This window comes from Pararge aegeria, chromosome 12 (assembly GCF_905163445.1).
Source record: "Pararge aegeria chromosome 12, ilParAegt1.1, whole genome shotgun sequence".
Lineage (NCBI taxonomy): Eukaryota > Metazoa > Arthropoda > Insecta > Lepidoptera > Nymphalidae > Pararge > Pararge aegeria.
In genome coordinates this window covers 1515091-1540044 of record NC_053191.1, presented here as the reverse complement: position 1 = coordinate 1540044, position 24954 = coordinate 1515091, and the positions used below count along the sequence as shown (strand labels likewise).

Sequence of the window (24954 nt, the reverse complement as noted above, 5' to 3'; positions counted from 1 at the left end):
AACATGCATGGCCATCTGGCCTGTAAAAAGTAAGCATAGCTTATGGAAACTAAGAAAGCTGATACATATTTTTATAATTACATACATAAATATTTATAATATACAGATAAACACCGAGACACTGAAAAACATAAATGTTCATCATACAAACATATTCCAGCTTTGGGAATTGAATCCACGGCCGACTCAGAAAGCAAGTTCGCTGCCCACTGCGCCATTCGGCTGTCAATTTAATAATTCATTACAAATTAATCCGAATGTACCTATTAGGTAAGATAAAGTTTTATTATCAACAATTGGTTTTTAATAACAAGTAGTCTTTAATTGTCTACCATGCAGGGAATTTACGCTTTGGGACTCCTTCTGGTCTTCGGACTTGTTCAGGTAAATATTATACTTATCTACTCTTACCGTTAATAAAATCTGTATTAATATTATAAACAAGAATTATTGGTAATCGATAAATTTGAAACTCCTCTACCGACTTTAATAGTTCTTCATTAGAAAGCTCCTTTGGCCCCCCTTTTTTATTCTTTAACAAATTAATGACACAAATGTTTGACAATAAAGGCGATTTTTTTTTCTTTTTTTTCTTTCAAAAGCTTTTTTGACTGGAAGACACTTAGGCTTTAATAAATAATTTCTGAACTTTCTCTGGTCTGGTCTGGTGGGAGCCTTTGACCGAGTTACCACTCTACCGACAAAGACGTGCCGCTAAGCGATTTAGTGTTCTGGTGCGATGTCGCGTAGAAACCGATTAGGGATATGGCTACCATACTCCCTAACAGGTTAGCCCGCTACCATCTTAGACTGTATCATAACTTACCACCAGGTGAGATTGCAGTCTAGGGCTAACTAGAGGAATAAAAAAAAGCTTAAATTAAGAAGAGAAGAGAGAAAACTTCCGTTAATTAAAAAAAAACTTTGTTAAGACATATACTCTTTTTACACGCTTTATAGCTTCACTTGTATGTATGTTTGTAACCGACTTCTTTGGGCGCGATTTTGACCCACTTTAAACGGTCAGATTTCTTTCAAATTTTGTAGACATATCGAAGACCGATGACAATACACTAATCTGAAAAGATTATTCCAATTTTCACTATAAAAAATCAGATTTTTTACTAATTACTACGGCGCCATCTAGACCCAAATGTAAAAAACCTATGGCGTTCGCGTACCTACCAAATTCCACAGAAAACATTAAGCTACTAGATGTTAGAGAGCATTAGCTGTTACTTTTTAATGGCCTGTTTTAAATAATAATTAGAACTTGCATTTCGAGAGACGGGCACAGTGAATAAAAAAAAAATATTATCTATATTTTATCTCTTTAATGGTGGATGGGTTACCGATTAATTTTGCTCTAATAAAAATAATAGATCAAGAAAAACTAAAAGAAATTTAGTTTGTTTGAACTATTTAATTTATTTATAAACAAGCCTCAACAACTCGTTAAATGTCACAAAACAGTGATTTTCAAACGTTATTTTTTTAGACATAAGTCAGAAAAAAGTAAAGTTGTCATAATACCAGAAGAATGTCAATTCACATACAAACATACATACAAACAAGAACCCTTAAAACATTACACTCCTTTCATGGGCAGTCATGTAAAAAACCTACCTAAATATTTTATCAGTCAGATAAACGGGTAAAGTTGGTCGATAAATCATGTGCTCTAAATCATCTGCTATCTTCACAAATTGTGTTTTATCGATATATTTTATTAATTTGGCGTGTCGTTGTGATTAATATGTGATTGTTATAATTTCAGGGCTTTGAATATCCTTCTGTGAGGGACGATAAACCCGTATACGTTGGAGACCTCGAATTAAGTAGTATGTATTTCATAATACACATTTACTTAAATTAGTACATTATGCATCAAGTATTACTTTGCGTTTTACAGTCGAGGCGGTGATTAGGCGCGCGAGCTGTAAGCGAGTGTGATATGAAAGCCGAGATTGCAATAAGTAATGTACCAGACGCGTTTCATACGACGATTTTATCATACATCACTCAGACTAAACTCTTAAATACGCTCTCAGAACACTGACCCTTTATGGACAGCTGTTTTCCCATTATAACAGAGTTTCCTAGATTTTGGTAGAAACAGGTTATTCACTCGCGATTCGTGCCTCGATTACCATTCCCGGCGGAGTACTTTCTTCTTCTACCGACGCGAACCTTCTTTCACTCTTGGTTATGCCATGTTTATTATGAAGGCAGCTTCCTAATTTTACATGTACTTCTCGTACTTTAGATGGCGAACGCATCACAGGAGGCTGGGAGAGCAAGGAAGCCCAGATTCCCCATCAGATCAGCCTGCGTATGATAGCCGCTGATGCCAGGGTATCCTCCTGCGGCGGCTCCATCATACACCCTGAATGGATCATCACGGCGGCCCACTGCTTGGCCAAGTAACCACTTTTATTCAGAAAACTTCTCTTAAGCACTCCTTCAAGACCACAGCGTCCACCCGTCTCCAAAGTTTCCCAAATGGCATATGGCCATTTCAGCTACAGTTCCCACAGGATTAATGAAAAACCAAAAAACCGCGTACGAAGACGTGAACAACGACTGAATAAATTGTTCGAACCTTACACAGTTGTCAAAAATTAATTCGGGACTTCTACAGTATAACGTTTGCAACATATAATATATCTCTTAATTTTATGTACATCTTTCTTTTTGTAGCCGCATAACATACGTGGTTCGCCTAGGCGCTCAGAACCTAACTCAGCCGACCATCATAACTGAAGAAAGCATCGAAAACCGCGTCATGCATCCGAACTACAGTGAAACATTGGGGACCGTACAGGCAGATGACATCGCGTTGCTCAAATTGAGCAGGTCCATTCCTTGGGGACGTGAGTTTTACCTTCTACATGACACTACGTGTATAGAACACGGGGAATGCGAAGGCATGAGGGCGGTCTTGGTGCGTTTCCTACCCGTACTTTTATATGACAATACGTGCGTAGAACGCGGGGAATGCGAAGGCATGAATGCGGTCTTGGTGCGTTCCCTACCCGTGCTTTTTCCACTTACCGACATCGCCGCTTTATAAAAGTTATCTTTCCTCAATAAAATAATTTAATCCTTAAATGTTCGAGGGCCAAACACTTAGTTTTTACATAATCTGGGTGCTATCTCGACAACCTATTAATTAAACAATCTTTTCACAACTTTTTAGGTTAAAGTATATTTAAAAAAAAGAAAATTCAAAAAATTCAAAATTGATTTATTTCAAGTAGGCCTAATATAAGCACTTTTGAAACGTCAATTATGTTTGTAATGACTCTACCACCAGTACGGAAGGCAGTTTGGGGGGAGAAAAGAAGAAGCCGGCATGAAACTCAGCAGTTGCTCTTTTCCATCATCAACTATTAACATTTTACACTTTAACATCCATTTTTCTATCTTGTAAGAGATTAAAGCGGATATTAATGAACTTGTTTATATAAAAATAAAAACAAGTGCATTAATAGAAATATAAACACATGAATTAAAAACAGTTTTTCCATACGAATGTTTTTTTTAATTATTTTAAAAACATAGTTTATACTACAAATACTGAAAAGTACTGAAAGTGAATTTGTTTACAGCTACAATCCAGCCAATTCGGCTCCAGAGCTCGAAGCAGAGAGATGACGACTACACAGACGAATTCCTGACTGTCAGCGGCTACGGACTCACCGCTGATCGCGCACAAGGTAACAACTTATAGGATTGGGGAACACCAAATAACAATCCCATTTTCTAATATTAAATAATAACTGTTTATTATGAATATGCAACACATTTACGTTATAAGTTTTACATCTTCCGCTAATAGCTATGATTTCGAATTATGTTCAAATTAACAGTCAACAGTTTGAACTTCCCTCAGCATAGACAATAATGTTGCTAGTAACATGAAAAACAAAGGCGAATCGCCACAAACTTCTATAGGTTTTCTCATCACAACATGACTATATATAAGTTAATGCTTATACATTATTATGCCAAAGCGGTGATAAGCAAAGTGCACACACCTCAGACTTTTCTAAGTTACGTGCGTTTTAAGTAATTTATTATCACTGGCTTGAGAGTGTTCTCATAGGCGTGTGAAGACCACCTATCCGCACTGGGCCATGCTGGACTACGGCATATACCCTTCTCATTCTGCAGGGCTAGCAAGAGCAGGAGATAAAAATTATATCCCCCGATTATATCCCCCTAATTAAGGATATAATTATAGTGTCCACCAGCTAAAAGGGAACGGGAACAGGGAATAGAAGAAGTTTACACCCGTTTATTATTAACCATATATTGTGTTCTCTGAGTGTTGATAAAGCTGTGGGAGAAGTAATATTTTTATCCTAACCCCGGGGAGATAATTGTCTCCCGCCCATGCTAGCCGTCAGTGGCGTGCATAGAGGGTATGCACAGGATATGCAGATGATATAAAATGAAAAAAATGTCCAGTACGAGTTTTAAATACTTAAGGGTAGGCTTTTTATAGGCATTGTAAATGCTTATCCTTAGGATTTTTTAAAACTCTTACTGTAGATTATCTTCATTTTATATCATCTGCATACCCTGTGCATACCCTCGCACGCCACTGCGAGCCGTGCTGGAAGGAGACACGTGTTCGGTAATGGGTCGATATGACGAATGCATAAAATCTCCACGATTGTAAGTTGTATTAAAACCGAAAGAATGTTATATTAAAACCTAATAAGTTAAGAATCGAAAGATTCAGCATCGGCTGAATTTTTTCATGTTTTTTTTGTAATCATCGGGACTTTCCAACGATTTTTAGAGATTTAGGCCCGACGCAAATTGGTTATATGCCAACTTACAACTTCACTGAAAAAAGTTCACGTATCTAGCACCAAAGATGGGGTATATCAATGAAAAAAAAAAACTTTTGGCACAGAATTAAGAACTCACAGAATCTGCATTTAATCACTATGCAGTGTATTGCCTCATTCATGCAGTACATTGTGTCCAAAAACAGGGAAGACGTCCCGTGCACGTCTTCACACGCGCGGTATGTTGCTTGCTCACAAACTTTTCCAATTGTCCTCATTATATGGTTATCATTTCGAACATTAGATGTCAAATAATTACTGTCAACTGCTATATGAATGAATCCGCCTGTTCAAGAAACACTACTAAAGTGGAGTGGTTTTTGATGCTTCAATTTAAAGTCGTGTAAACGAATTCTGTACGTTCTTAATTCTTTGTTTTATGGTTGTTAATGTTTGAATTTGAAATGCTTTCAAAACTGGTAAAATTCTTTAATTTATGATAGCTTCCCGATCAAGCTATGAATGGCCAAAGACAAGATTACTCTTACCCTTTGCTAATGTAAGTGTTTAGGAAGAATCATTTTGTGTAAGTTAAACTTATCTCTCCAAAAAATATTTCAGGTGGAAACTCCTCAGAAGTCCTGATGTTTGTGCACCTCCGAGGCATCAGCAACCGGGAATGTCGAAGATGGTTCCTCTCCATCCACCCACAAACAGTCTGCGCTCAGTACTACAACGACACCATACAGTCTTCTTGCTCGGTCAGTACCAAAGTGCGACTGCGTCAGTTAGTTTGTGTAGCAGCAAATGAAAACGTAACTGTAGCTCAATCGGTCTTTAACAGCCACTGGAAAAATGATGGGGCTAACTTGCATACTAATATTCTTGTAGTATCTGGACTTTAGACGCAGTTGCACGGAACAACGAACGGATAATTTTCCCGAACGATTAGCGTAAAATTTTCAGCCGAGATATTCTTCTTAGGCCAAGTGTGAGAGAGACAAATTATATCCCCTGATTATATCCCCTGACAAGGGATATAAATAACTTATCCACCGGTTAGAGCAAGGGAACATGTAATAGGATTATTATTATACATATATTATTTGGATGTTATTTCCACTTGTGCGCCAATGCTCTGAGAGTTGATAAAGCTGTGGGAGAAGATACATTTTTATCCATTCCTCGGGGAGATAATTGTCTCCTGCCCATGCTAGCCGGGCTGGTGGCCTTTTGCCGGCTATTTCCTTCTGAAGGATGAGCCACAGCATTCCGCTCTAATTATCAATATCCTTAGTTTATCAGTGGCCCACGGCTGGGCGCAGAACTCTGCTCCTCGGAGAGAGCAGTGCTTGTGGAGCTTAGATGCTGCTGCTGATTATTTTCACAAAACTGGGGCCATCGACCTAGTGTTCCAGAGCACAATAACTAACGACCCTAACTCCCAACGATACTGCGCAAAAATCCAATCCAATAACGTGATAAAGCTTACATAATTAATATCTTGTAAATAGGTATATACTGTATTATCCAAGCTGAAGGTCTTTTTTATTGTTGCTCATAATATTACTTAAATACTCTCACTTCCAATGTTGATAATTATTTCCAGATCCTTGCCTAGCCTCTGTTATACTGTGTTGTTCCTTACATGCTGAATCTTTTTAACATTAGAAAGTAAGCATGCATGTTAGGTAAAATGGAGGGTAGACTGAGGCATGAAGATTTTCATCTTTTTGAATGCAGGGTGACAGCGGTGGACCACTGACTCGCGTGGATGAAGACGGTCATCTCACGATGATCGGCATCGTCAGTTTCGGTACATCACGCGGCTGCACCGTTGGATTCCCGACAGGTATCAACGAACTTCCTTTTTCATATTATATCTTATTTTTTTCATATTATCTATAAACGAGCAATTCTTCTTGGGAATTTTGGGCGTTAAATCGATCAGGTTTCATTTTTTGAAAACGTTGTTTCTTGCTTGTTGTCGTGTCGCAGTGAAAAACTGCTACATGATTAAAATACGAAGGTAAATTTCGCCACCATCGACAAGGTTATAATCGCGAAATTGGGCGGTCCAGCGAACCCAGAACACCCCGGTTCGAGTCGAGATGAATATTTTATCCCCCTTTTTTTGCTTGTTGAATGAATTGATGAATTTTGGAGTCCCGCTATAAGTCGGTTAGAGTTGGACCGATTTAAATATTTTTTTTTATATCTTTTATAAATTACTAGCTGTTGCCCGCAACTTCGTCTGCGTTTGTTTTTGTTCTTTGTGACACATGGACTTTAAATTTAGGTGTAGTCTGAAATTTTCAACAATATCTGAAAATAACTTGGTGTGGCAACACCGCCTATAACAGCTGTTCAAAGATCTCTGTACTTTATTTTGTTATTTTAATTTATTTTGTGTGTTTTTAGTGCCCAAATCCAATTTAATCGCCTAATTTATATAATAAATAGTAGTATATATTAATAGTTTAAGTGTTAAAAGTGCGTAAGAAAAGTTTTCGTCGATGTAAACAAAGTGACAGTTAGGTTAGTAAAACTTGAATTTTAAACTTCTGTTTTGGTGTTTTTAAAGAGTGCTAGTAGCTGTTTTGGCTTTGAAACAACTATTTAGCGCATAAAAAACACATACGTGTATATGCAATTGCCCGTTATCCAAGTGTAACGCTGCAATTGTTATAACAATACACTGCAATACCGAAACCTACCTGTCATTTCGCATTCTTTGGGTGATTACTCCTTGTTTCATTAATTAATTAATTACAAAATGATGACCCGCAGAGCCTTAGCGCGCCAGGAGCAATCCAAATTACAATTGGCCCTGAAAGAATTAAAGGCAAGCAAGGAGCTATGCACCCAATTGAATAATGAAAGAGACGAAAACGAAAAGGAATTATTAGAAGTCCTTGGGAATAATAATAGACTAAAATTAGAACTATCGGATTTGCACATAAAGTATGTAGACATTGTAGAAGAGCGGGATAGACTTCAGTTATTAGTAAATAGGTTTGATGAGTGCCGTGCTGAGTATGAGGAGGCTCTGAGCCAGATTACTACCCTGCAGCGGGAGCTAAGTGATGCCCACCACCAGATCACCGAACTGGAAGATGCAGCCCATAACACAACAGCAATACACACTCAAAGCCTATATGAAGAATTAGTTGATAGGGCCCCACAGTTGGTTACTGCTGCTGCTGACATGTCTACTGCTAATACCAACTTCTCTAATTTATTGATAGTCAAATCAGATACAGTAGTCAATCCCTGCAGCAGTAGGAAACTAAAAAAGTATATCAAAGTTAACCGATATATTAAAAAAACACAGAAACTGTTAAAAGTACATAAAAATTCTGTTAAATCTCTGAAACCAAAGAAAGAACGTTTAGAATTATTGAATGAAATTAAAATGTATAGTTCACAGTTAGAAAGTAATAGATTAAGTTATGAATCTGACACACAAATCCTAGAAGCACAAATAGCCAGATTACAGACTTCTTTACGTACACTGGCAGTAAAGTTTGATATGTATCAAAGGCAAATGATATCTGAGTACACACAGACTTCAGATGAATGGCATAAGACAGAACAACCCAGTGGTAAATTAACTTCACTATCTACCCATAGTTTTGATAGTATAGGCAGTCATCCCCAGTTTGTGTCATCAGTGTCATCACCCTCTAATGTGAGAAAGGTGTGTGTCAGGTTAAGTAACTCAATATCACAAAACATAAATATTAATAATAATTCCTTTATTGAAGCAAATGCTCATAGTAGCAGTTCAATAAAAACAATTATGTACAGCGATGAAATTGGATGTAACATGGGCTTATATCTTAACTCTCAGTTGAATGGACACACAGTTTTGAACTACTGTTTACCCAACTCAAATTTAAAAGCTATTGTAGCTGCAATTTGTAGAAATAGGAATATGTTTGACTGTAAAACTAATTTAATTATCATAATGGGAAATAGAGGGAATGTTAACAAACCTGAGCTGATTAAACTTATTGATTCTTTAAATACATTAAATGTAAATAGTATTGTATTATACACATTTCCTTATTTTCATAACTTGCCACACCAAGAAAATACTATTAGGTATAATTTAAATATGACTTTGTACAATTTATGTACATATAATAAGAAATTTCATGTTATAGACTTTAGCAAATGTGCTAATCCTACTTATAATTTGTACCGAGATAGATATTACCTATCACACTATTTTAAACAACAGATAGCTGTTTCGCTATCGTATTTTTTTACCATAACAGCCAAGAACTTGGCTAAACCAGCTGCTTTTATTGAGCAGTGTAATAGTTTTGACATGAAAACCTTGGAAATTATTCCAAGTCATTTTAGTTTAAACTAGTTAAGGAGACAACAGAGGCTTTCTCTTGCTTAGAAAAGCAGACAACTGAGTCTCCCTCAGGCATATATGAAAAAAATTATAGTAAGGGGTCGCACAATGTACTATTAAACCAAAAATATAATAAAAAATCTAATTCTAATTATATCAACTTGGTTCACCAAAATATTCAATGTATTAGAGGAAAAGACTTAGAGATTGAATTATTTTTAAATGATTTTAACATTAGCATTTTATGTATAACTGAGCACTGGTTGAAAACCCATGAATATTTGTTTAATTTTGGTAACCACCAGGTTGGTAGTTCGTTCACCAGGGTTACAGCGATTCATGGAGGCTCTTTAATTTTATTAAATAAAAATTTAAAATTTAAAAACAGAAACGATATTGTTAGCCTTTCTGTTGAACGGACAATAGAGCTAGCCTCGGTTGAACTAGAGCAATTTATAATTGTTACTGTTTATAGGCCACCCTTGTCAAACTTTGAACTTTTTGAAAAGGTAATGGATGAAGTGTTATTTAAAATATCAAAGTGTAATAAAAAGTTAATAATATGCGGAGATTTTAATGTAAACATTTTAGAAAATAACTCTTTAAGTATCAAGTTATTGAATTTATTTAAAACTTACAATCTATCAAATATGTTCATGGAGCCCACAAGAATAACTGCTACTAGCGCCACCTGTTTGGATAACATCTTTACAAATATAATTCCTATAAGCAAAAATATTATTAGTAAATTAGACTCTGATCATTGTGGTCAAATTATTCAATTTGAAAATGTGAAGAAAAATGTTTCTAAACGTAAAATAACATTTGTTCCTGTAACATCCAACCGCATAGAGAAAATGAGATATAGCCTAGTAAATGACCTCCCATTCCTACCCTCAGGGGCGACTCCAAATGCAATGTACAGCTCCTTTTTCAATACCTTTAATAGACTATTTCATTCTATATTTACTAGTAAGTCGGTTGTGATTACTGATACATTAAATTTTAGTGAGTGGGCGACAGTTGAACTTCATAAAAATAGGCAAAAGCTGTACGAATTGTATGCTGAACGTCAATTTAACACTGGTGATAAGTTTGGGGATTATGTTAAATTGTTTTCCAAGAATTTTAAACGCGCTTGCCACTTAGAAAAGACGCGATACATCAAAAATAAAATTAAAAATAGCAGCAACGCAATCAAAACTACTTGGAACATAATTAATGAGGAGACGGGAAGAGTAACACCACGAAATATTAATTTTAAACTTAATGTAGATAATAAAGCCTTAACAACAGATTTCGAGGTGGCTACTGCTTTTGAAACCTTCTTTACCAACATTCCCGTCTCCACAACAGAATCATTAAACTCTTCACCAGATATGGCTCTCTCTCTATTAAAGGAAAATGTGCCTGAGTGTAACCATTCTTTTAAATTCACGCATGTTAGTGGCTCTGACGTTATTAAAGCCTTTAAATTATTAATTAATAAAAAAACAAATGATCTGTGGGGCATTTCCGTAAACGTTGTCAAATCATTAATTGATATTGTTGCACCCGATTTAGCCTTAATATTTAATAATTGTATAGATTGTGGTGTGTTTCCTGACTTAATGAAACTTAGTAAAATAGTTCCATTGTTTAAATCGGGTAGTACTTCTGACCCCACTAACTTTAGACCAGTATCCGTACTACCCACTTTCAGTAAAATCTTTGAAAAACTCATTTTAAATCAATTACTTTACCATTTTCATAAGTATAATTTACTTCATATTAAGCAATTTGGTTTCACACGGGGTCGCTCAACAATCGACGCAGGTGTTGAGCTAATACAAAACATATTTGAAGCCTGGGAGGAGTCACGTGATGCACTTGGTGTGTTCTGTGACTTATCTAAGGCGTTTGATTGTGTTCAACACGAAACGTTAGTTAGGAAACTACACCACTATGGAATTCAGGGTGTAGCTCTAGACTTAATGAGTAACTATCTACGCGATAGAATTCAGAAAGTCGACGTGAATGGAAAACGGTCTAATGGATCAGTTATGAAAATAGGTGTCCCACAGGGGTCTATATTAGGACCATTTCTGTTCCTTATTTACATTAATGACCTTCCTTACCTTGCCAAGGATAAACACGGGATAGTTCTGTTTGCCGATGATACATCACTGACTTTTAAAATAAATCGACGTGAACTAGCTTTTGACGACGTAAACAACTCTCTCGCTAAAGTGGTACAGTGGTTTGAAGCTAATAATTTGGTTCTTAACGGAAAAAAAACCAAGTGTATAAAATTCACTTTACCTAATGTTAAACACGTGAAAACCACTGTACTACTTAATAATGAGGAACTGAAACTGGAGGATACGACAGTTTTTCTAGGAATAACGTTAGATTCTAAACTTCAATGGGGCCCTCATGTAAATAATTTATCGAACAGGCTTAGTTCTGCTGCCTATGCGGTAAAGAAGATACGCCATATGACCGACGTAGAAACTGCTAGACTGGTATATTTTAGTTACTTTCACAGCATTATGTCATATGGAATTTTACTTTGGGGTAATGCTGCTGATATTAGCACTATTTTCGTGCTGCAGAAGAGGGCTGTTCGTTCTATCTACAAAATGGGTCCGAGAGAGTCATTGAGAGATAAATTTAAAGATTTTAAAATAATGACAGTGTATAGTCAGTACATATTTGAAAATTTAATGTACGTCCATAAAAACATTTCTAAATTTAAGAAAAAATGTGACTGCAATAATTTAAACATTAGAAGTAAGAATAAACTTACAGTGCAATATACTAGGTTACATAAAATTCATAATTCGTTTAAAGGAAATTGCATACAATTCTACAATAAACTACCAATTGACATCTTGGAGATGTCTCTTAAAAAGTTCAAAGTTTGTATTAAACGTAAGCTTATAGAAAAGTCCTATTATAGTATAAAGGACTACGTAAACGATAAAAAAGCTTGGGTGTAAATTATTGCTCTAACCAGGTTGCTCTTCTAATAATTTAAAATTACATTGTGAGATGGCGATAACAAAAAAAAAAAAAAAAAAACACCCGGCTAAGTTTGTTGTGGGCTTCTTCTTAGACCGGGACGCGTTTGGAACCCTCGTAGCTTTAGTTTTAAGTTTACGAATGTGGTTATCGCCATCATCTCACTACCGTGTAATTCTTATGTACGCATCAAAAGTGCCACCTGTGGGCCTACTTGAATAAAGATATTTTTGACTTTGACTTTGACTTTGACTAACTGTCTGTCTGTCTCTCAGCTCCTCCTATCACTTACAAAAAAATAGTAATCGTTATAGAACGAATCGAAATCGCATTGTTTGTTGATTTATATGCTAAAGTTTAACGAAGAACATTTCTATCATTTTTTATATAGTCCTTGTGTAAAATCGTCAAACTTTTTCAAAACCTCTCCCAAAGGAACTGAGCTTAATTTCGGGATAAAAAGTATCCTATTACCTCCAAGAATATGTTTCCTAAGTTTCATGATGATCGGTTCAGTAGTTTTTGCGTGAAAGCGTAACAAACAAACTTACATTCACATTTATAATATTAGTAGGGATAGGGATTAGTAGAGAAAAATGTTAGGAACAGTCGTTATTCCGAAAACAAACTTTTGTTTGGTAATAGCCACTTTGGATTTCTTTCAATAGATGATTAACTTTCGAAACGAAGCCTTCGGCTACGTAGTTCATAAAGTCATTTATTTAGTTCTAAAGAGTCTCCAACCTTAGATTTTCTATAAGATAGAGTTAAGCAAAGGGTCATTGCAATCTTACCACAGCATAGCTTAGTAATAGACAAATAAAAAACTTATTCAATGTTATTTCCAGCATACGTGCGTCCGGGTTACTACCACACCTGGATACGCGAGAACACCGGCATTGACTTCGATTGGGGCAGTCCAGCATCTGAACCTTCTTCGCCAGATCAAGTCTCGGACGTACAATTCGTTGATAAATAGAAAGAAGATCAAACATTCACACTTCACACAAACTTTGACCTTATTCTGTTTTTAAATCAATCAATTATTAATCGTTTAACTGTTATAAGCATTATAAGCTTTCAAATTAAAACCTGTTTTTATTTTTTTATTTAATTAGGATAAATAAAATCATTTACTTTATTCACATAATCAATGAAAATTATTCTTATTTGCCATTAAATACAGAAATAAAAGTATTATATTGAGAGAAAGATTTTTTGTTTGAATTTTTTTATGTTTATTTATACTTTATATATTAGGTGAGTGTTTTCAATTATGACTCAAGACAGAAAATCGGTAACTTTGACTTACAGTATGTTAACTTAGTCCGCCAACACGCATTTAAATTTTTGGGTATTATATCCCTCTTTCCTATGAGATAGACCCTGTGGGATATTAAAAGAGTGATGAAAAACACGGATAATGAATATTGGATAGAAGCAGGCGTTACTTTGCGGAAATCCATGATATATTATCAAAATTAAGCTTAATTTGCTATACTCCGCGAAAAGCAGGAGAATCTGTGTGGTGTAATTTATAATTTCATCAATCCTTATACTCCACACCAAACAGATCTTCGGCAATATACCCTCTACGCTGACGTTGACTTTACAATGAATAATTGTAAATGACGATGACTTTTTTGCCATCAGAATAAAACGCATAGCAACTTGATGAAAAGAACGTGGGTAAGCAGGAAGTGCATTCTGAAAGCTTAAATAGATACGACTCTCCAATTTACAAGTTGTATATTAAACTCCACTATTCACCACCACTCCACTTTATTATTTAGTTAATATAAAATTAACTATGGACCTCATAAGAAGGCTCAGAGTCTCTCAGCGGGCGATGGAGAGAGCTATGCTAGGAGTATCTCTACGTGATCAAATCAGAAATGAGGAGATCCGTAGAAGAACTAGAGTTACCGACATAGCTCAGCGAGTCGCGAAGCTGAAGTGGCAATGGGCAGGGCACATTGCCCGGAGTACCGATGGAATGGCAACCTTGCACTGGTAAAGGCAGCGTAGGTCGGCCCGAACGAGTTGGGCAGATGACACCAGGAGAGTCGCTGGGAGCCGCTTGAGCCAAGCGACCGATGACCGTGTATTGTTAAACTCCTTACAAAAGACTTATGCCCAGCAGTGGACTCCATAAAGGGCTGCCTCGAGGCAGAAATTCTGCTGATTGCTCAAATATCTGATGTAATTTTTTTGATTTACTTTTTGATTATAACTGTTTTTAATTATTCTGTTACATAAAAGTGTAGATGGGTCATAGTTACCAAATAAAGAATTATTATTAGTAAAAAATATAATCTGTTAACCTCTTACCTGTTAGTCTGCATGGCGAGCAAGGCAGGAGACAGGAAGTTTTATCCCCGGATTATGTCCACTGGCAAGGGATATTGACTTGTCCACCCGCTAACTGGGAAAATGAGAAGTTTGTCCCCGTTTTATATCAAACTTATATTCATAATATCAACCCATTACCAGCCCACTACAGGGCACTGGTCTTCTCCCGCAATGGGGAGGGTTTAAGGCCGTGGTCCACCACGTTGACCCAGCTGTCGGTGGATTCGACACACCTTTGAGAACATTATGTAGAACTCTCAGGCATGCAGGTTTCCTCACGATGTTTTTCTACACCGTTAAAGCAAGTGATATTTTATTGGTTAAAACGCACATAACTTAGAAAAGTTAGAGGTGCGTGCTGGGATTCGAACTCGGCCCCCTGAACGTAAAGTCGTACTCCTAACCACCGGGCTATCACCGCTTTCACTTATAATAAATAATTAACAATTTTAACCACTCTCCAGGCCTGCTTAGTAAAATTGGTGAAGATAACCATCTTCTCCTTTTTGTGTTGTGTTTTAAAATTGTATACCCCTGTAAATCATCGTTTAAGTTATAATAGTACATCATCAAACTAGTGTGGTTACTTTTCACTCGCCAAGAAAGCGATGCGCAAGCAGACCGGGAATCAAACCGCCGTCATACACCCTATACCTATTTATAATATAAGAAAGGATTTTGTATTTGTAACATTAATAATTATAGATTGTTAACAATTTGATAACATTGAACGCTTCTTTATCTTTATTTGTACCTTCTCATGACAAAAAATATTCGTTCGTTGAAGAAAATGCGCACTTTTTTAGCTGCATAAAATTCATTGTTGCTTTTAAAAAAATAACCTGTATTAGCCGGTTAAATTAAAAAATGACCATCTTCACAGATGTAGCTTGCAGTGAGGTACAGTAACTAAGTCAAGACGTCATAAATAAAAAATAAAGTCGGTTAAATAAAGCACGCGTGTTTAATATCTTGGATTATGAGTTTTATAAGGATGAATTTGGGAATTGAGGAGCAAATGTAATGAAAATACTATTGCAGAAATCTAATATCAAAATTCTAATTTGCAAATTGAACTGTTTCAAATAGGTAAATATAAGGCTATGTGACGTAGGATGATATTAATAATATGATCTTAACTTCACGCACGAACTGTTAAATCTATAGATAGTGATATCCTACCCAATAATTCATGTTTATTATCTTTTAATCGTGTTGTATTGAACTATTATAGGTAGTATATTAGGAAAAGGTTTTAATAGGTATAACATCAGTCGTGCATTAGGTACCATGCCAGGAATGCACGTTTTGGGACTTCTAGTCTTTGGACTTGTTCAGGTGAGTAAGATGTTTAATATCCATTTACTCAAAGTATTCATCTATAGCTATAAAAGGTTTTGTCCTGAATGACCGACAGACAATCTTAAGAAACCTAAATGGTTAAACATAGTAATTTGTTAGAGAATATTCTTTGAGCATCTAAATCGAAAGTTCTAAGTTTTAATAGGTGGTGAAAGTTTTTATTATACTCTGTATTTTTTTTTATCAAACCATTACCGGACCACTATATGGCACGGGTTTCCCACTATGAGGAAGAGTGTGGTTTTTTGTAAAATAATGCATGATTGGGTTTGTGCTTTTAGTAAAAAAAATATAAATAAATACAAATACTATATACTAGGAAAATACACAGATCGCCATCTAGCCCCAAAGTAAGCGTAGCTTGTGTTATGGGTATTAAGATAGCTGATGAATATTTTTTTACGAATATAATACTTTAATATACATATAAACACCCAGACACTGAAAAACATTCATGTTCATCGCACAAACGATTTCCAGTTGTGGGAATCGAACCCACGGTCTTGGACTCAGAAAGTACTGTACCAACCGGCTGTCAAACATATGGTTCGAAGTATTTGAAAAAACAACTTCCAAACAGATTAGATATCTATTGAAAGTTTATATGAAAATACCTTTTTTCTTTTACATATTTTTCAGGATTTAGCCCCGAAAAATATAGTGTATTTTGACATTTTATTTAGGGCATAGACATTGCGGAATAATTTCTTATTCATACGGAATATCAAAAATTATAACTACCCAGAAATAGAAAAAAACAGCCCACCGTCCATCGTGCCATCTTAAATTTTCAACTCTTTTGTTGTAATAGCATCAACCTTAGTACCTAATGCACATTCGGTGAAGATTTTTCGACCTATTCTTACGTCAGATGGACGGACGGCGGTTCCCGTTGGCACCTTTGGTTACGAAACCCAAGAATGTATAAACAATTATTAAAAAATCAAAACTAACAAAAATTAAAAAAACAATTTTATTTTACCAATGGTTTTCTGTAAGAGATTTCTTTAACAATAAGACCGCCTTTGCACAGAGGTGTGTTTTTGTCTTCTTCTTTTGTTTATCTTGTATAAGTATTGAGTATAGTAACAGTCAACATTTCGAGCGTTTAATAAGAAAAGTATAAATTCATTGTACTTCATTAAATGCATGCTGATAGTCAAGCGTTTTTTTATGACAAACTTAGCTAATTTTAACGGAATATGGGAATGCTGAATTGCGAAAGTTTCATCATAATTGGTCCAGTGGTTTTCTGATGTTAGTATAATCAACAGACGCCCTTATCTATAAGCCTGAAGCAATTTCATGATATGTATTATCTATCTTGCTAAAACCGGTTAATTTATGAGCTTATAATCTTTTAATTACTATATGGATCTATCTATCTATATCATCCTCTACTTATATTATAAACGAGCTGACCCGCGCAACTTCGTCTGCATCAACTCGGTTGATATCTTTAAAAAAAGAACCTAATTGCAGCGCCACCTACCGTTCCAGTTTTATTTCCAAATTGTAATACGAGGCCGGGTGGCTCTCTACAACTTTTCTTGCTTTCAGCATTTCTATACCCGTCGTAACTTCTAAATGATAAGTCCAATTTGAAGAATTTAAAGAGGATTTGCAGGTACATAATCAATTTTAGTTATAAAACTATTTATTTGGATAGTCAAAGTCAAAGTCAAATATTTCTTTATTCAAATAGGCACATAGATGGCACTTTTGATGCGTTATTATATACAAAATGTGTACATAGCAGTGAGTAGTGATGGCGATAACTACAATCGTAAACTTAAAACTTAAGCTACGAGGGATAAGGATAGGAATGCCACCATCTTTAAATTTTCCCCGTGTTTTGATTGACAAATTAGCGGTTACTGTGACTTAACAGTTAGATATGTAGGTAATTTATAGTACTTTAAACATGTTGTACATTATTTTTTTGTATTATCAACCATTTTGTAAAGCTCCAAGTTAGTATGACATCTTGAACTAACAAATTTTATTATACACATAATAAATACAATAAAACCTTCCGCATGAGTCACTCTGTTCTTTATTGAAGACCGTATGAAAATCCGTTCGGTAGTTTTTTCAGTTTATCGCGCCCAGACATACAGATAGACGCGGCGGGGTACTTTGTTTTATAATATATTAATTTACTTTCAATGTACCTACCTTGTATTTTACGTGGTAGACTGATTTAGAAGCAGGCAGGCGGGTAGACAGGTGGGTAGACAGGCGGGCAGACAGGCGGGCATGCTGAAACAAGTGGGATTTCTACCCACTAATATCCTCTCGGTAGATGTCTTCAGCACATTTTTAAGGTTGCTGGAACCTCCTTACAACTCACCAATGAGTTTGCTCGTCCCGGGAGAAAAATATACCGGAATATCTAAGTACTCATGTGCCTCGCCTCTAAATGGATGCACGGTTAGCATGAGCAGGAGGCAATTATCTCCCCGGGTAAAGGATAAAAATTTGACATCGCCCATAGCTTTATCAACTTTCAGAGCAAGTGGAAATAATATCCAAATAATATATGTGTTATAATAGACGGGGGTAAACTTCTGCTTTTCCATTTTTCTTTTTATTTTTGTGCATTGGCAGGTAAACACGTTAATTATATCCCTTGTCAGGGTATATAATATAATAATAATAACGTTTAATTCAGATAAAAATCCATAGCTACAACAATAACAATTATCTTATTTACTATATTCTAAACTAAAATTGGTCAAACCTATAAATAATAAAAAATTAGGAATCTCCTAACTAAGGTAAGTACCCTCTTGAGCACTTGGTGTGTGAGTGTGTACCAACCCATTGCTCCATAAAGGGATTTTCCCATTTTGCCGCTGTCTCCGCCGTCTGGGGAGCGTGCTTGACTTTGTGCTTAAAAAAGATGTATTTCCTAAACGCTATTCCTTCTGGCCACATATTTTCACACTGATAACTTACTATTAGGGATATCAAATTTATAATTTTTGTGTCCTGCCTGTGCTAGCCCAGCAGGTGTTGCCATGCCATTATATATTGATTTCAGGCACACGAGCATCAACCAGAGAGGGACAATAAACCTGTATACATTGAGGACATAAAACCGAGCAGTATGTGTTTTATAATATTCGTTTGCTTAAGATAACTTTTTTTTCGACACACATAAGTTCAGTTAATCTACCTAATATTTGTTAATTGTTAAAAAATATTAAGAAAATTTTATAAATAGTTTCGTGTATTGGAACCATCCCATATCGAGTGTAAGCAGCACGGTGCGGCGGAGGCATCAATTCATTAAATTGCGATCGTTTCATTGAATTCATGAAAACAGTTACTTCATTTATTTACCTGCTTCTAATTTGCAAAATTAGAAGCAGGTAATGCAGAATTAATTTTTTAATTTTTCACAGGTGGCAAACTTGAATTATTTTTAATTATTAGACCTGGGCGCGTTACAGAATTTAGTTATTAACATAACTCAAAATGATGAGGACAAAATGTATGAACCATTTAACAGTGGCGATTCGTTATGTATTATAGTATTTTTGATTAAGATTTTTTGAAAGACCATATACATAACCGTTTTATTATTGGACTACGAGGTACGAGGACTACAGATCGACCATGACACGAAACTTTGAAGTGGTAGAAATCCACAAAATGGACATATTATTAACTATGTCCATCAGTGGGCATAGTTATGTATATCAGATAGGAGCTAACAAGATCATATATAGATTAGTTAGCGTAAATATACAACGTGCAACGGAATTACGAAACACTGTTGAAGGGTCCATAAGTACATTTCATTAGGAATCACCCTGTAAACATATTAAATGAAAAAAAAGCATATTTATTTTTCCATACAAACTAATTAAAGCATTCCAAGTGTTTACTTATGACAAGTGACAACCCTATTGAAAATAAAAGACAGACGCGTGCATAGTACCTAAACTACGTGACACGTACCTAATAAAGTGATTCCCATTTGGTTTTCACATTGCATGTTTTGTTAGGGCTGTATCTGATTTCTTTAAGTAAAATCTATGGAAATGGTTAACTCAAATACCGTTAGCATTTCGTTTTCACAGATAAGTCTAAGAGACGGTAAATAATGTACCTCTAAAGCTTATGAATTATTATTTTAGTTTTCATTTACAAGTTGTATAAAACAGTTTAAGCAAGAAGTTTTGAATTTAGCACGTACTCGAAAACTTTCTATGTTATGCCTAATTTTAATTGGATCAACTAAGTAATTTAAAAGATTCCATTATGTTTTAGATGGCGAACGTATCACAGGAGGTTGGGAGGCCAAGGAAGCCCAGATTCCCCATCAGATCAACATTCGTATGATTAACGCCTTCGGCACTGTATCTTCCTGTGGCGGCAGCATAATACACGCTGAATGGATCATTACAGCTGCCCACTGCTTAGCCAAGTATACTTAAACTCCTACACTCCTAGTACTAATGTCTTTTAGAATTTTATGAGTTCTCGAATTAACTTAAGATCTTAACAAATCTGGTAGTAGAGAATTTGAACTGTCATTATTTCATAACTCTGGCATTCTTTACTTGGCCTAGATCATTCGGAGGTATTGGCATCAAGATTGCCTCCTTTCCCAGGATGTTCCTCACCGACAGTTTCTGCTACCTGGACATTGTTTTCATGTCCGACTCTTTTATGTACAAATGTGATGTATAATTTTACTATACATCACTTCGGAGTCAAATTCTACATCTTTATGCGAGTCAAGAAAGATGCAGGGTGGCACTGGCACAAGACCGTGGTATTTGGCACTCTCTACAAAACACCTTATATCCAGCAGTGGATATCCATCGTGGTTGACATCATGACGACGATGATGATATCTATTGGAATTAGGGTCCTAATGTAAAGATAATACTTTACATTAGGGCCCTAATTTTCTTCGCGTAAAATGGTAATGGCTTCCATGTTTGCTTGAATTTTAACTAGAGCTGTTAACTCCTTTTATGCGAATTACTTCTCTACAAAATCTAAATAATGTCTACGCTTCGAATATTGGATAGAAACAGGCGTTACTTTGCGGAATTCAATATGAATAACATACAATGAAAATTTAGCTCAATTTGCCATACTCCGTGAAAAGCAGGCGAATCTGTGCGGTTCGATTTATAATTTCTCCAATCTTTATCCTCCATATCAAACAGATCTTAGGAACCTTAACAATAATTCATTGTAAAGATTCTCTTGTTTTTGGTGGAATAGGTATAGCAAATTGAGCTTTATTAACATCAAACTTAATTTGCTATACTCCGCGAAATGCAGGAGAATATGTACGGTGTAATTTATATCAGAATAACAACAACAACAATCACAATAATCTTTACAATGAATAATTGTTAACTCTTAACATGTATGGTATAATTTATAATTTCTTCGATCCTTATACTCCACACCAAACAGATCTTCGGCAATCTACGCATGTTTCGCTCCGAAACCGAAGCTCACTTATTATTTTTCATTATGAGAATTTACAATGAATAATTGTTAACTCTACAATTTCGCTTCGGTTTCGGAGCGAAACATGCGTAGATTGCCGAAGATCTGTTTGGTGTGGAGTATAAGGATCGAAGAAATTATAAATTATACCATACAGATTCTCCTGCTATAGCAAATTTAGCTTGATTTGAATAATAATATCATGGAATTCTGCAAAGTAACGCCTGCTTCTATCCAAATTGAGCTTTATTTTATTTTGTAGCCGCCATACATACATTGTGCGATTCGGTGCCCTCAACCTTACCCAACCCACGATCATCACCGAAGAAAGCATCGCCAACCGCGTCATGCATCCAAACTTCAGCGAGACGATGGGATGGGTGCAGCCTGACGATATCGCACTGCTCAGGTTGAGCCGGGCCATTCCTTGGGGGCGTGAGTTTTACCACTTAAACATATTAACGTTATCATCCTACAATAGTCTATAACCGTCTCTGCTGGACTAAAGGCTTCCAACGGAAGGGTTAGCCCATAATCACCACGTTATCTGTTATGATGTTGCTGCCCGTTATCTGTTTCCCTTAGTCGCTTCGTACGACACCCACGGACGGAGGACGGGTGGTGACAACTGTATTCCGATCTGGCGTCACCACCCGGAATTATACGAAGTAAAACTTAGGGGACTACCCTCAAAATGTATCTCTAAGAATATATTTCCTGCGGGTAAAATTAAGTTAAAATATTCAAAGTATATATGTATGAGTTTTCATTGAAAAGATACCAAGGTCATGCTTTCTGGCGCTTAACAGCGTCGCTCCAGTATGTGCACCCTTCAACATACTCAGCTGTGTCGGTAAATCTTAGTGTTCTACGGATCTTGTCATTTATGATTGAAGGACGTGGAGGTACTCTGAGCATAAATTTCTCCGTGAATCAGAGCCTTCTTCCCTTCTTATTAGGCTTATAGTAAGTGACCACGTTTCTGAGCCGTAAGTCATTTGCCTTCAGGCACTGAGGGATTTTAGAAGGATTTATTTGATCTAGATATTTCAATTTGATCCGCTATAACAGTTAAGGGATCTGTTCTGAATACCAAAACTTCTGTTCACAGCTACGATCCAGCCAATTCGTCTTCAGAGCTCAAGTCAGAAGGACGTCGACTATAACAACGTCATGTTAACAGCCAGCGGCTATGGACTCACAAATGACCGCTTACAGGGTAACATCACAGTTTAAAGTCCTTTTTATTGTTTATTAATTATTTCATGTACATCATACATAAGAGATTACATGACGCCCCGCCAGGGCATTGCAATAAATTTGTCTAAATTACTTTTATTCCTTTACTGAACCTAAACTATTATGATCAAATTATATTATTATTATTACAATAGATTTCATTTGTATTAAAACATGTCAACTTAAAGCTAAAAAAATATTAGAATATGTTAACTTAATACATAAAAATGATTTCGATTTTAAATTAATCAGTTATGTCACTTACACTGTTATTAATAATTAAGATGTTATATTTTAGCACAGGACGATGTGTCGGTGTGTTTCTTTGTGTGTGTTTTGTGTCTGTGACTGTGTGTCTATCTGTCTGTCTGGAGCATCGTATTTCCCGATCGGATGAACTGACTTTGATTTTGTTCTTTTTTGTTTGAAAGGTGAATTAGTCGGGAGTGTATTAGTTTGATAAAAATCCGGTCAAGATGGCCGCCGCCACAAAATGGCGGACTACATATATTTTCACAACACCCTCAATGTGGTATACAAATAAAAAGATAATATGAGAAATTCAAATGCCAGCATGGCGGCATTTTTGTGTGAGGGTTTTTTTTAAGTTTATAGTTGTGTTCAGGTGGAGAAAGCTCGGAAGTGCTCATGTTCGTTCACCTACGGGGCATCAGCAACCCGGACTGTCTTAACTGGTACCTCACTATGGATCCACAGACGCTCTGCGCTCGGTATTACAACAACATCACACAGTCTACGTGTTCGGTTAGTATCTGTCTTAACACTGATACTAACCCACCCACCCCCCCCTAGTGGCGTACATACAGGGTATACACTAAGGGGGCAGATGATATAAAAAACATAAGGATAGTCGTTGTAGGAGTTATAAAAAGCCTAAACTATTTTATAACTTGTACTGGAGATCTTCTTCATTTTATCTCTCTCTATAAACCCCTCCCTCCCCCCCATCCATTTTTGGCATACAGTTAGTTGAAATGTGTCCTGAACAAAGTAACAATTAATACAGTCAATATCTCCTGAGGGCTTCATCAACTTGAAGTGAATCGCAAATGAGTTAACTTAGGTAAAACCCGGAGCAAAAGTCAAGACCATGCCACTATATAGTTTTGTACGCAGGGAGACAGTGGCAGTCCGGTGACCACAGTGGATGAGGATGGGCAGCTCACGTTGGTCGGAATCGTCAGCTTCGGCCACCGTCAGGGCTGTACACAGGGAATACCGACAGGTGAGATTTCTTCCTTTCACTAACCGCGCGATCATGGAGTTCTGAAAGTGTAAGTACACAAAAAAGATTACCGAACCGAAATCGCCAATCAGTTTCATAAGGAATCATTCTGTAAAACTATTAAATCAATAGAAGCAATTCAGAGGGGCAATAGCGCCAGCAATTTGGGTACCATGCCCATAAGTGAACAGTTACATGGCTTATATCTATTGTAAATATTAATTTTAGTTTTTAATTATTATTTCCCTACAAATATATACTTTTCCTTCGTTTATTAATAAAGAAGCATATTTATTTTAACGTACAAACTCATTCCAAACATTCTAAGCGTTATTTATGACAACCCCATCGAAGATAAAATACCAACACGCGCGTAGTAGTACCTACGCTACGCGACGCGCACCTAATGATACTTGATTATAAAATTGCATGTGATTGCTGTATCCGATTTCCTTTAGTAAAAACTTTTTATTTATTAAATTTTGCTTGAACATGGTACAAAAAAAAATAGATATTATGCATAATTCATGATCTTCATATTCAGCCAAAATTGGCGTGCAAAAATCATTAACATTATTTTAAAACTAATAATAATTATAACATTACGATGATAACGCGATTATACAATTTGGTTCCCAAAGTTATTACTAAATTTAATATCATAATATAAAAGCATGTCCTCAAATGTCAGCCAATACCAAAATGTTTAGTCAAGTTGATTACTCTTCTTAATGTTATATAATTTTTAAAATTAACCTAAATATTCATTTACATCATAATAACATTGATTCAGAAGATGCTCTTTCAATTTATTTTTAAATTTATTAAAATTATTTGTCTTACTTTGGCAGTGGTTTACTCAAAAATTATTAGCTTCGGTTTCACAGATTAGACTCAGAGCCAGTAAATAATGTACCATTAAAGGATGTGAAGAAATATTTCGATATTAATCCTTGATATTTCCAGGGCACGTTCGTCCAGGCTACTACCACACCTGGATCCGTGAGAGCACCGGTATCGACTTCGATTGGGACAAGTGCGAACGTAAATCAGCTGCGCCAGAATCGGGTTCCGAGGTCCAAATTATCGATAAATAG

The 24954-nt window shown here is 35.9% G+C and overlaps 1 protein-coding gene across 1 annotated transcript; it reads left to right on the top strand.

The window, feature by feature from the left end:
- The first annotated feature begins 333 nt into the window (after window positions 1-333).
- LOC120627879 (transmembrane protease serine 9-like) lies at window positions 334-24954 on the top strand. Its single transcript, XM_039895996.1, has 15 exons — window positions 334-384; window positions 1778-1841; window positions 2267-2423; window positions 2701-2873; window positions 5424-5563; window positions 6546-6654; window positions 13023-13141; window positions 18935-18998; window positions 20170-20326; window positions 21635-21807; window positions 22484-22591; window positions 22910-22926; window positions 23227-23376; window positions 23749-23857; window positions 24824-24954. Exons 1-15 carry the CDS (start codon window positions 334-336, stop codon window positions 24952-24954), a joined length of 1722 nt encoding a protein of 573 aa, XP_039751930.1.